The sequence below is a fragment of the Halictus rubicundus genome, chromosome 9 (assembly GCF_050948215.1).
Source record: "Halictus rubicundus isolate RS-2024b chromosome 9, iyHalRubi1_principal, whole genome shotgun sequence".
Taxonomy (NCBI): Eukaryota; Metazoa; Arthropoda; class Insecta; order Hymenoptera; family Halictidae; genus Halictus; species Halictus rubicundus.
The window spans coordinates 11,862,223-11,873,983 of record NC_135157.1 but is presented as its reverse complement, the minus strand read 5'-3'; the positions used below and the strand labels follow the sequence as shown (position 1 = coordinate 11,873,983).

At 50.9% G+C, this 11,761-nt stretch overlaps 1 protein-coding gene across 1 annotated transcript in view; it reads left to right on the top strand.

The window, feature by feature from the left end:
• The first annotated feature begins 4,391 nt into the window (after positions 1-4,391).
• Positions 4,392-11,761, top strand: part of Mirr (iroquois-class homeodomain protein mirror) — a 52,729-nt gene continuing 45,359 nt past the window's right edge. Inside the window, exon 1 of the mRNA XM_076793287.1 lies at positions 4,392-6,100. Within this exon, the coding sequence (XP_076649402.1) occupies positions 6,062-6,100 (39 nt within the window). The 5' untranslated portion in view covers positions 4,392-6,061. The remainder of the gene's footprint in view (positions 6,101-11,761) is intronic.

Genomic DNA, 11,761 nt, shown 5'->3' with positions numbered 1-11,761 from the left:
TCGTGAACAACTTATCGTTTCTATCGGAGGTTGGCAAGCAACGTTCAAGTCCAGTTGCGAATACACAGTTCGCTCAAAAAAAAAAAAAAAAAAACAAACAAGCACTCGAGGGATCGCGAACAGTTGAAAGACACGGGAGTTCGAGACGGTCTATCATCTTTCCAGCGATTAGCATTCGAATTCCGGGCGACCTGTGGCCCATTAGCCGAAGCGTAACAATGCGTGCGGCGAATGCATTTAACATGAATCGCGATGTACCGGGCGCAGGACTATAGGATACAGAGAGCGAGGGCGGCATTAACATGCTAATGCCTTGTCTCGCGCTACAGTTAACCGTCTCGTCGCGTCTCACTACAGCTAAACGCGCGGGTTGATCCACGGGCATTAGTGATTCAAAGCCGAGCCCCGACACCTATAGGTCACAATCATGATAAAACACGCGCACCGCAAAAGTAGAAGACTCGCCCTCTAACCCGAATCGTCACCGGGGATCGCGATATCGACGCGCACTGAGAGTATCGGTTTCCCCGAATCGGCACGATGAATAATTCAATGTACGCGGCACACGTGGCTCCGTCGAAAGAAGGAGACAACGGGGGTTGCGTGTTCTACGAGGAAAGAAAAATGTTTCACGCGTGCACTGTTGTGTCCGTGTTCGGTGCACCATCGAATCGGTGTCAAGAGAAAAGGGACTGCGACGTCCGTTCTCCCACTGTCTGCAGCTCGATCTCCGATTCCGGCGACGCACCGTTGATCCTGGTTAAACACACGCACAGACGGGCCGACGGGAAATCCGAAATCGATGTGCGACGACATCGGTCAGCGGCTTAGCCTGGGCGTAGTCGTAGCGGAACGTCGACGTTCTCTGTGCCGTCGACAAATTCGGTGTCGCATTCTCGGAAAGTCACCGAGACCGTAGGGGGATAGAAGGCGCGAGCGAGCGAGCAAGCCGGCCGGGGAAGGGGAGGTTTTAAGGTGGAGTCGAGGAGCCGGAGGGTGGAGATCCTCGACGAAGACGAAGACGATGAGGAGGAAGGAGGGTCGGGGGAAGCGGAGTGAGCGAGAGAGAAGAGATTGAGGAGGAGGAGGAGGAGGAGGGCGAAAGTGCCACGACGTTGCACACACTGGAATGACACTCGCGTGTATCGGCGACCCATACACCTTCGCGCTTAGCTTACAAAGCATACACGCATAGCAGCGGCCTCTTGAAATCGGGCTGGCAATCGGGGTGGAGTGGGGGGTTCTGGGGGTGTGCGCGAGGAGGCACCGGGGGGCGGAGGAGAGAGCGAGTTGCGCGCGGCTCTGTGTGTAGACCGCGGTGTTAACAAACGGTACACTAATGTTTCACATCTCGGTGTGCCTCCGCCGTATGTTCCCGTCTCGTTTCGTCGCGGAGTCGGCTCCTCGTCCCGCGACGGTCTCCTCTAGGCCAGCGTCGCCCTCCGTGGCGAGCAAGAGCGCGAAGCAGTAGCTCAACGTGCCGCGCACACTGCGGGGTGACGAGAAAGGCAGAGAGCGGCAGAGCGGCACGAACACCGGGCCACGGTGGTGGTGTGAGAGGAAGCACGGAGCGAGACGAGGCGACGCGACGCGCCGGGACGGGGAGGGGGCTACGGGAAAGGTGGCAGGGGCGGGGCAAGACTAGTCCGCGCCCACGGAGGGGAAAAAAACCGAGCTCCGCACCCACCGCGGCTCGCGGGAGGGGACACGAAAGAAGTGTGGAAGGGGACGATTTATCCTGCTCCGCGGGCCGTCGCTCTTTCTCTCTCCCCCTCTCGCTCTCTCGCCCGTCGTTTCGCCGGTATCACCGAAGTGGCACACACCGCTGTACACACTGGCGAGCGTCTAACGAGCGAGGGGTAAACGGGCGATCCGCGCCGCGGCTCTCACCGCGAAACGGCAAAAATATCGTCGTCGACGGTTTTGCCCGCCGGTAGAGGGTGGTAGGTGCGCGAATATCGGCGACGATCCGCAACGCGCCGGCCGGCGAAAAATGTCGGCGCGCCTTTTTATCCAACCCCGCGGACCTCTTTGTCCCCTTTTGCACGGCCCCCACCAGTCCTGGCGGGTCGTCCTCCCCCGCGAACCGTTCGTGCTCGCGACCCACCACCTACAGCCGCCCCTACCCGCCCCTTTGATCGGCTCTCGCGCCAGGAGGGCGACAAGTAAGCGCGAGGAGGCGAGTTCCCTTGAAAGAACTGCGCAAAACACACTTTCGCGTCGCCACGGCCCCGAAAGTCGTCTCCCGTTGTCGCCGGCGTCGTCGTTGTCGTCGTCGTCGTCGTTGTCGCCGTGGTTCGTAACCGTCGCGGCGCGGATCGACGACCGTTGTCAACTTGTATATTGTTAGTGATCGCCGGCACGTTGCCGCAATCGCGCGCCACCGCTCGAACTTGCTCGACCAGATTTTTCCGTCCCGGCGCGGCGGCGATATCATTCCGGTCGACGTTGTTGTTGGCCGATTGGTTTTCTTTTCTTTTCTTTTTTTTTTTCGTTCTCTCTTTTGTCGGAACTACGAAACCCGTCGAGAATCTCGAGAAGCTCGGCGAACAAAGGCGCGCGAGGAGTAGAGGTGTTCGTCGTCGCCGACTTCCCGTGAACATCGATGACAATCGCGGCGCGTGATGGGACGGCCACGCGTCATCCACGCATTAAATTTCCGGTACGCGTTCGTCCCGCGTAAACGTGCCCGTGTAATACGTTCGTCGGACGGCGATCGTGCGTTCCGCTTCGCGAGCGTCGGAGCGAGAAAGACGTTGTTGGGCCGGTGAATCGGAGCGAGACGGGTTAAAGTGGTGAGATCAGGTAGAGAGAAAGAGAGAGTGAGAGAGAAAAGAGAGTGAGACAGAGTGAGAAAGGCGGGAGAAGGAGAGACAGAGGTTGTGTAGTCAAGTGTCGCGTTGTGTGTGGAGCAAGGAGGTGGATCTTGGGAGGTGGGGGTACGAAGTAGTTGACGATCGTCGCTGGCGAAGTAGTAGTAGTGGCAGCAGTAGTAGTAGTGGTAGTAGGAGGAGGTGGAGAAGAGAGAGAAAGAGAAAGAAAGAGAGTAGTGGGAAATCGGTCGGTGGTGGGGAGACGTCAGAGTGTGTGCGGTCGTGTCGAAGAAAGAGGTGGAGAAGCGAACAGGGGACGGTAGAGAGGGCAAGCGAACAAACTACCGGGAAGAAGTCAGCGGCAAGTAAAGCAGCGCCGCCGAGGCTAAACTTCGGGATCTATCGAACTAAAATTGTCGTGTAGTTTCTGCCTCCTCTTCTGGCCCCCTCCTGACGCGGCCAGCCTCTCGCTCTCTCCCTTGACCCCACCAGAGCGAATACACACGGTGGCAACGGCAGCATCTCGGTCGGTTGCGCCCCCTCTGGCTCTGCGAGCTAGCACCCATCCCCTCCACCAAAACGAAAGCCGAACGAAGAGGGAAGAAAGCATCGACGGTGGGGCGTCACGAGGTACGCGGCCCATTGGGGCGACGGAGAGAGGCGGATCGGACGGGCTGTGGGCGGGAGCGAGACGGTGAAACGGAAAGAGGCGAAAAGGAGGGAAAGAGACGGAACTCGAATGCGAGAGGGGGTAGGCAGGGAGCGCGTTAGCTGGCCCCACGGGCGACTCACCATATTTTATTGTCGCGTTTGCCGACGCTAACCGCCGGCGTACGGCTCCGTGTGCTCGATCTACGGAGATGCCGGCGACCTGACTCTGCCGAGACGAGACGAGACGAGACGAAACGAGAAGAGCCTGGCAGAGGAAACCGAGGGACACAACCGTGTGCGCGAGGTTTCTCCTCGCTTTGCCGCGGCCTACGAGCAGCAAGAGAGAGCGAAGTCATCAACGCGCGGTTACGACCGAATTCGCGTGGGCTAGAGGTGCCGTGGCTGCCGGCAGTGGCATCATCAGCCACCAGCAGAGGTGGCACCAGCACCCCCACCACCGCGCGCGGCGTGCCGGCCTGGACCCTCCCACCCGTCTCGCCGAGGGCAAACCATCTCGCAAAAATCGTCCCCCTTTCCATGGAAGGAAAAGAACTACGGCGACGACTCTGCCACCACCACCGTCGAGCCGACCGTTTCTCGTCACTACCACCACCACCATCGGCACACTACCATCGTTATCGCCAGCGCCACCGTCACTGTACCGCTGCCGTGCCTCCTCCTACACCGCGATCAACCGTCATCTCGCGGAACGAGGATACCAGAACTTACGGACTAGGATCTGGTCGTTCGATCCTTACGACGGAGGCCGCGACCTGCTGCCCATCCGGGGATCGGTGCCAGCCGTGTCCTATACAACATCTATTCGTGTTCGGTGGTCTATCGGTAGCCAGTGACGATTTGTAAATACAATAAGTGTGCGCGAGTGGATCGGCATCATCTTGATCGAGAACGGATTAAAACGCACCTGATCGGGACTGTTGTACCCCCCTCCTTCACCGGGAAAAAACCTGGTGCATCCAACCCCCGGCGAAGAATCAAAACCGTACGGTTCCATGCGTTTTCCCCACCGAGTGAACACGCTCGTATACATGTGGACGCACACGCTCGACGACCACGAAGAGGACAGAAGCGAGCGGGCGTTACGCGCGCAACATCCGCGCCAGTTTCTCGGCGTCTGCTCGTTTAAAGAGTGCGCACCGCCGCTCGAAGGGGCGGGACGATTCGGCTCCCCGTCGGTCTAGGAGCCAGCTGGGATCCCTCGATTTTCAATCGTCCGGAGAAAGAAGACACGGGACAAGCAGGATACACTGGGTCGTGATCGCTCGAGGTGCGAACAGCGATCCGCACGGTGCGTGGCAGAACAAGAAGAAGAAGAAGACGAAGAAGAGGAAGAGGAGGTAGAAGAAGAAGAAGTAGGAGGGAAGACGTAGCCGTACAAGCTTTCGGAGGAAAAAAGAAAGCGTTGTGCGCGCGAGAACAAGTCGATCCTCGGCTTTCCTTTTTCACGAGTCGTCTCTCCGTCACCATCGCTCGAGTTCTCGACCTACCGCTCTCTCCCTCTCTATCTCTCGTTACCCGGCTGACTGTCCGTCCCTCCGGTGCTTCCTCTCTCGCTCGCTCCTCCCTCTATCCAGTCGGGAGCCTCTCGCTCGCTCCGTCTGAGCCTCTCCTCTCCTCCTCGCGCTCTCGGCACCCGCGTACCTCCGCCTTCCTATCCGCTCGGCGGAGGACTGGATTCCGTCGAAAAGAAACGACGATTCGGAGGATAGTCGCGACCGATCATAGCTGGCGCGTCGATCGGATCAACGCCGGCCGAGAGTTTTCGTGGCCAAAGAGAAAGATCGTTCGATCGTGACGACCCCCCCGGTGCTACTACTTTACGGAGGAGGGTGGTCTTAGATTTTTCATTTTTGTTGTTTTTTCCTTGCTGGCGGATCGGTCGAATCGGTTCGCGCGCGCCAAGCCGTACCTCGTGACTCGACACGGCACCTGGACAACACCGGAAATCGGTTTCGATCGGTGCCAACCGGAGGAGCAACGGGCTTCGGTGAAGTCAGCTTGCGACATATATAGTTGACGACAGTACGGTTGTCATCGGGCTAGCCGCGTGTGCTCTGTTAGTCGCGAGCCGGTCGCTGCGGCAGACAGTGTCATCGTCGTCATCGTCCGACCACGTTGCGGTTGCCGATCGGAAAACTGGTCGCTGTGTGCCTTTGTGCCCCCGCGCCTCGAGTCTGTGACAGTGCAACCCAAGTGTGTACAAGCCCCGGAGACTACCTCTTCAGGGTCGACGGTCTTCGAAGCCTTAGACGGTGCAATAAAACGCGAGTTCACGCAGTGCTGAGATCGATCCTCTCCTCTCTCCGGTGGTCCTAGCTGAATTTTCGCTTTGATCGTCCACCGGAACACGTTCGTTTTGAAACTTGACAGAGATATAAATACAAACCCCGGCGCGGTTCTATCTCGCATACGCTTCGTCCTTGTGAGCACAGTGGAATTAATCGTATAGCCCCAGCGACAGTGATCTATATACCTTGAAGTGAGACTTGGTGAGACTAAGACACACGGATGCACGGTGCAATACCATGATCGCGTAGCGGCGCCCGACCATCACGGCCCTGAGTGGCCGACACACAATGTCACAGTTCTCTTTCCGGGGATCGCCAAATCTACAGGTGAGTCCTCTCTAGCGATTCTACCGTCTACGCCGCCGGTTTCACGCAGAATCGGTGGAATGGGTCTCGGGAGCGGGTACACCGTGATGGATGCACTCCCTGTGACATCGATCATGCTCGCCGCGAACGGAATCAATCGGTACCTATGCTCTGGTCGCCAGGCTCCGGTAAATAATGGTCCGACCGGTTGATTGGCCTTCCGCGGGCTCGTGTTAGGGATGAAATCGAACTTCCGTGCGATTGTAGGAAAGAAATTCCGTCTGTCAGATTTAAACAAAATCGAGGAGACTTACCGAGTTGTACAAAATTTAGTCTGAAGTCTGTGTCGACAGAAAACGTCGAAAAGAATTTAGTATTTGTCTAGATAAAAAGGATTCCAGCTTAATGCTATCTCGTTTCTTAGATGGTTTCAGCTTTGCACCCTTTTGATCACTATTACCGTCGTGGAAATATTCATAATGCACTCCTCGAGGTAATTATAGCGATAATAATACTAATTCGTGTGCTTCAAATCAGTCAAATATTGAATGTTGTCTTCTCAGAATTACATTGTGGGTGTGCAAGAACTGTAGAATAAAAATTAAAATTGCTGACAACATAAAGAGTATTAACCTCATAAGAAATACCTCATCAGAGGATTTTATGCGCTTGTGACAAAAATGAGGTGCAACTTGAAAAAATGGAAGGATTAAAAGAATTTAAGAACATATATTAATTCTAGCTTACTTAAAAAAGAAAGAAATGTCTACTTGGTTCTTATTTCTTGCAGTTGATTATTCGTTCTGAAATAAACTAATAATAATTATTGATTAGACTTGTGATACGCGCAAAATTCAGGCGGAAGTCGACGTGTTGAGGCTTACATTGACTTATATTTGTAACACAAAATAAACACCGGAAGCAATAGATACTCCTGATTTATTAGAATCACGTATCGCGGAACATTTAGATAATTAGCATAAGGGTTGACGTGATCGCGGTGGTCTGATGACTAGCTCAGCAAAGATAATAACGAAGCGACGAAGGCTGTCGAACAAACGCTCTATTCATACCGTAAACAACTAGTCGATAACACGAACAAAAAATTGACACGGTTAAATAATTAACAATTCTTGCCAGCAGTATCAATCTATGGCATTAATATTCAGCATCGATCTGCCACAATGGAGCAATTGATAATTCCGAAAAAAGCTCTCGAAATTCGCCTGTCAGGGACTAGAAATCACTATGTTTCCATTCACTAGTCCGGATTCTTCGAAGAACTGGCCCTTTAGATCACCGAGACGAGTTTTTCCACGGAGAAAAAACGTCTATGGGCGAGTGTTGCCCGAGCTGTCTGCAAAAACTCGAGCTCCGGTCAGCCACGGAGCCTTTTTCCGTGTCTAAAAAGCTGTGAAATTTTTTCGCCGCGTCTAAACAGAGCGAACGACGAACCGTGTTTGTCTAAACCATTTTTTTTTTACCGATTGCCGCGCGCCGTGGAGAGGCCGAGCGCTCCGGCAAAAAGAAGGGCATAGTCGCGTGAAAGAAATTGTCCAAACTATGCCGCGAGTCCCGCAAAACCCGGGCACAAAAAATTGTAGAAGAAACGAAGCTCGTGTTATCGGTAGGGCCGCCGGAAAAAAATGATTTCTGAAGTGTACGTAAATACTAATCAGTACATCGTGGATCTCATAGGATTTTCTATATCGATAGCAAGAAACAGGAAACAAATAGGATTTTATTTCGCCTCTAAATAGCTTCAGTAAATTCCTCAGTTTTATATTTGATCCAGCCATTGGTTTCATAAATGTACAAAATTTGCCGTGTTTGATCTTGCAGTGGTATGCGTGACTCCAACAAAATTTCTGTACCGTAATTTCTTTACTACTCTAAGTATTGCACAATTGCAAATACGAAGTCTCCTCAACTTCTTTGGAACATTTGGATTATTTAGTCATGAATGCCTGAAACGATCTTATTGATTGTTTACCGAATTTTACAAGGACCTCAGTCTGATACTTCTGACTAAACGTGGTGCCACTCAAGAGTTAACCTGATGTGTTGACATAAGATCCAAGTGTTTAGATCCTTAGAGTCGTGTTTATTGGGGCTCTTCGAATGAAAGAACCTCTTTTTCTTCATCTCAGGGCAATCAACCACACTCTTCTTGGTCTTCAGTAGTCTCGTCGTTGTAAAAACAATTGCACGAGATGGTTAAAGACGTTCTCAACGAATTTGCGTGCGTGTGTGGATGGTCCGGATCTATGAATTCGGATATAATTCCAACCGTTTGAAAGTCAAATGCATTCGCTGGTCGGAAGCCTCTCTCGCCTATTTGCGTCTCTGTTCCCTCTCGTACGCGATCTCGCCGTCTGCCGTGTTTAACCGATCGTTTACTCTCTCTCTTGACTATTCACCGAGCAATAAGGATGTGCCCGATCTCTTCCTCAAGGTGTGCTTTTGCTAGCCGAAGCAGTTCTTCGCGCTTTGTGCACGTTGATTTCGATGGAACGATGGGATTCGATCCGTTGCCTTGTTAGAGTGTTTATCGACTGTTGAACCGGTTTTCTTCACTGTTAGGATGATTTCGATTGACAGTTGGTTACAGCAGAAAGACTGCCTGGATCTTGTCAGTGAAGAAACTGGTCATTTAGATAGGTGTTGAGATTTCAGTGACTTGTTGCGCGTAGAAGTAGACTGTTTAGAAATGAGAACTGTGGAAACACAAAGTCCTCGGAAAGTGGAAAAATTGGAATTGTAACGAAAGGAACTGTACAATTTGAAAGACTGTTACCGTGAAAATATAAAATTCCGGATTGTATCCGCCGCACAGATTTACGGAGTGAGCTTAGCCTTTTAAAAATTCTAGAGGACCTATGAAATTGATTTTGTTGCAGTGTCAAATAGTCGATTAAAAAATTGCACGAGCAGAGATTGCGTTGCGGGGGTTGATTTTTCGTCGGGAACCGCGAGAGGAAATCAGTTAGCAGGGCGGTAATGAATTCTGGTCGTTAATGTCTACAAATTACATTTACTCCAGCATTTTTATCGCACGGTAGATCACCTGAAAGCGTAATCCAAGCCAGACGGAAGATTTACAGATGGCGCCCCGCCGTAGAATGCGATCCTAACGCAACAATCGAGCTCTAAACATCGCAGACCGTTTCCAACCTTCCCGACGAACGTTTATTACTCATTCGTCCCGGATTCACGAGTTCAAAGTTGCCTACTAAATTCTCCTAACGGAGCATCGATTAAATCGCGCGAGAACTATCGCCACGGTCCACGCTAACCGAAACATTTTCATTACCCGCAACAGTACCGTTGATATACGGTGCGCGCGAAACGAAGAGAAGGATTTAGAGATGTCCGGAAATTCAAGAGAGACTCTGAAAATAATTGACGATTATCTAACGGTAAACAACTCCTTCCAAGTTGGAGGAGAAAATGTTTAAAATGTTCCTTATCGGGAGCTCGTTTCTGACGTAATTTGTCCACGTAATTGATTATCAAAGAGTACACTGTGGTCTGAAGAAATCACAACAAAAAAACCGAGAACAGATAGCCCCTTGTCTTTCTGTCACGCTAAGTCGTCTGAAGCGACACTAATTTTTCGAAGAGCACATTTATTACGATTAGATTGTGGATTTTTATACAAGCAGCTATTTTTGTAGATTATTCTCTGGAAACGGGACAAAGGAAAAGTTTGTTTTAACGAGCACGAAGCAACTGATGGTAAACATTAAGCAAAGAAGGCGTTAATGAAAATGTCTGCCAGCATTCCACGGTTTTGCATGTCGTAAATGCATAAAGATAAATAAGATCCACGGTGTAATTAGGACTTTCCCTTGCATTTGGCGAGTGCCGTCTGTTTTTGACACATTTGCTACCCGCGTCGCATGTGTGAGGCCTTTTGCACTTTTAGCGAGGAAAGCCATTCATTTCAGTGTATGTCATACTTGCATACGTCAGATATTAATTTTATATACGCCGTTATGTAGCATAATCATAACGTACAGCGCCATATTTAGCATTTCTCTGACTCTCTTTAAATGTTAAAAGTAGTAACGGAAAGATAAATAATCCTGCTGCTTGGAGAAATTACATTATCCTTTCTGTGACACTGTTATAGTTCTACAAAATTTTCTTCTAAGAGACACTCGCACAATTTCAGTCTGTTATGTCAAGAAACAAACTACTGTAACTACCTTTTAACCAGTTAACATGCCTAACTCCTAGAACATCTATTACATAACATGTCCGAAGAGAAATGGAACCAGTCATAACGTTGTCTCCATTTATTTTAAAACAGAAGTCTGCCTAATGTAAACGTGTTAATTATATTTAATTAAGTAGACCTACAATTTATCTATAAAAAGCAGTTCCATAAATTGAGTATATCGACCAAGGATTATAGTCTCCACAGAAAGCAAAATAAAATATAATAAAATCTAATAATACAGTGAATTACAATTGCACAAATCACGTGCCCAAAGAGTCTCACAGCCTGGTATAAAAATAAGAATCGATCCGAATGTTCGCGAATTAAATTCGTAAATCCCTTTCACCGGAAATGAAGTGAAATAAAATTTAATCGGACGAAACGAGATTCGCGCGAAACAAGTGTAAACCGAGCTCGTTACGACAAAGTGTCAGCTAGTTACACGGAGCAGATAAGGGTAGAAGAAGAAGTCCCGAGTCATTTTTTACGACCCGGTGGACACGACACACGTTCGTGTAGCTGGTCCGGGTTGCAACACCGATCGTTCGGGTGCAATTGTCCCGTTGGAATTCAAAGGTTTCCCGGTGAAAATCCGTCCGACAGGATAGAACGGGAGGGGCAGAACGATAGCGGGAGCGAGATGGCGAGAGGTTCGTTTCGGTCCTCGGACCGCAGCGGATAATTTGTAGCGTGGGATCTTGTCCGTTGCGAAAATGGATAGCCGTTGGCAAGCCTGAGAGATTCGGTACCACGTGTCCTGACACGTTGCATATAGGTGTAGTACGCGGCGCATACCTATGCGGCGGTGTGCATAGCGGCCGAGCTGAGAACATGTGTTGCCACGCCTAAAGCAACGCTCCGAAATGATCGAAGAGCTTGCGCTCGCTGGAATAATTATCTCGTCTTACCATCGGCGGAGCTTTTTGCCACCAGCGCCGCTCTACACCCACACCTACGCTTAGGCACCGCGCGCTCTGTACTCTCTCCTCTCTTTCTCACAATCTCTCTCCCTCTCTCTCTCTCTCTCTCTCTCTCTCTCTCTCTCTCTCTCTCTCTCTCTTTCTCGCGTTCTCTCTTTCTCTTCGGAAGCCGCAGCCCCAGTCCCTCGCCTCGAAATGGCGTTTCGAACGGCCCTTTTTTGCCTCGTTCCGCGTCGCCTAACATTGTTCGTTTAGCCGGCTGCCATTACGCGGTCCAATTTTCGCGTTTTCAGACACAAAACCGTCTCTTTTCCTATCGATTTTACCCGCACCAGGCGGAAATGGCTATGGGGGACGCGATCAACGGAATGAATTCCGTTCGTCGAAAGAACTCAACCCTTTGCACCGTGTTACCTGCGGAGACATTCGCTACCCGTGCTCCACGGTACTAATAGTAATCGAACAATCAGCTAGATGCTCTGTACAGTGCGTCTGGGAAAACTATTTCGAGTCTCCTACTCGATTCTTAACCAGTTA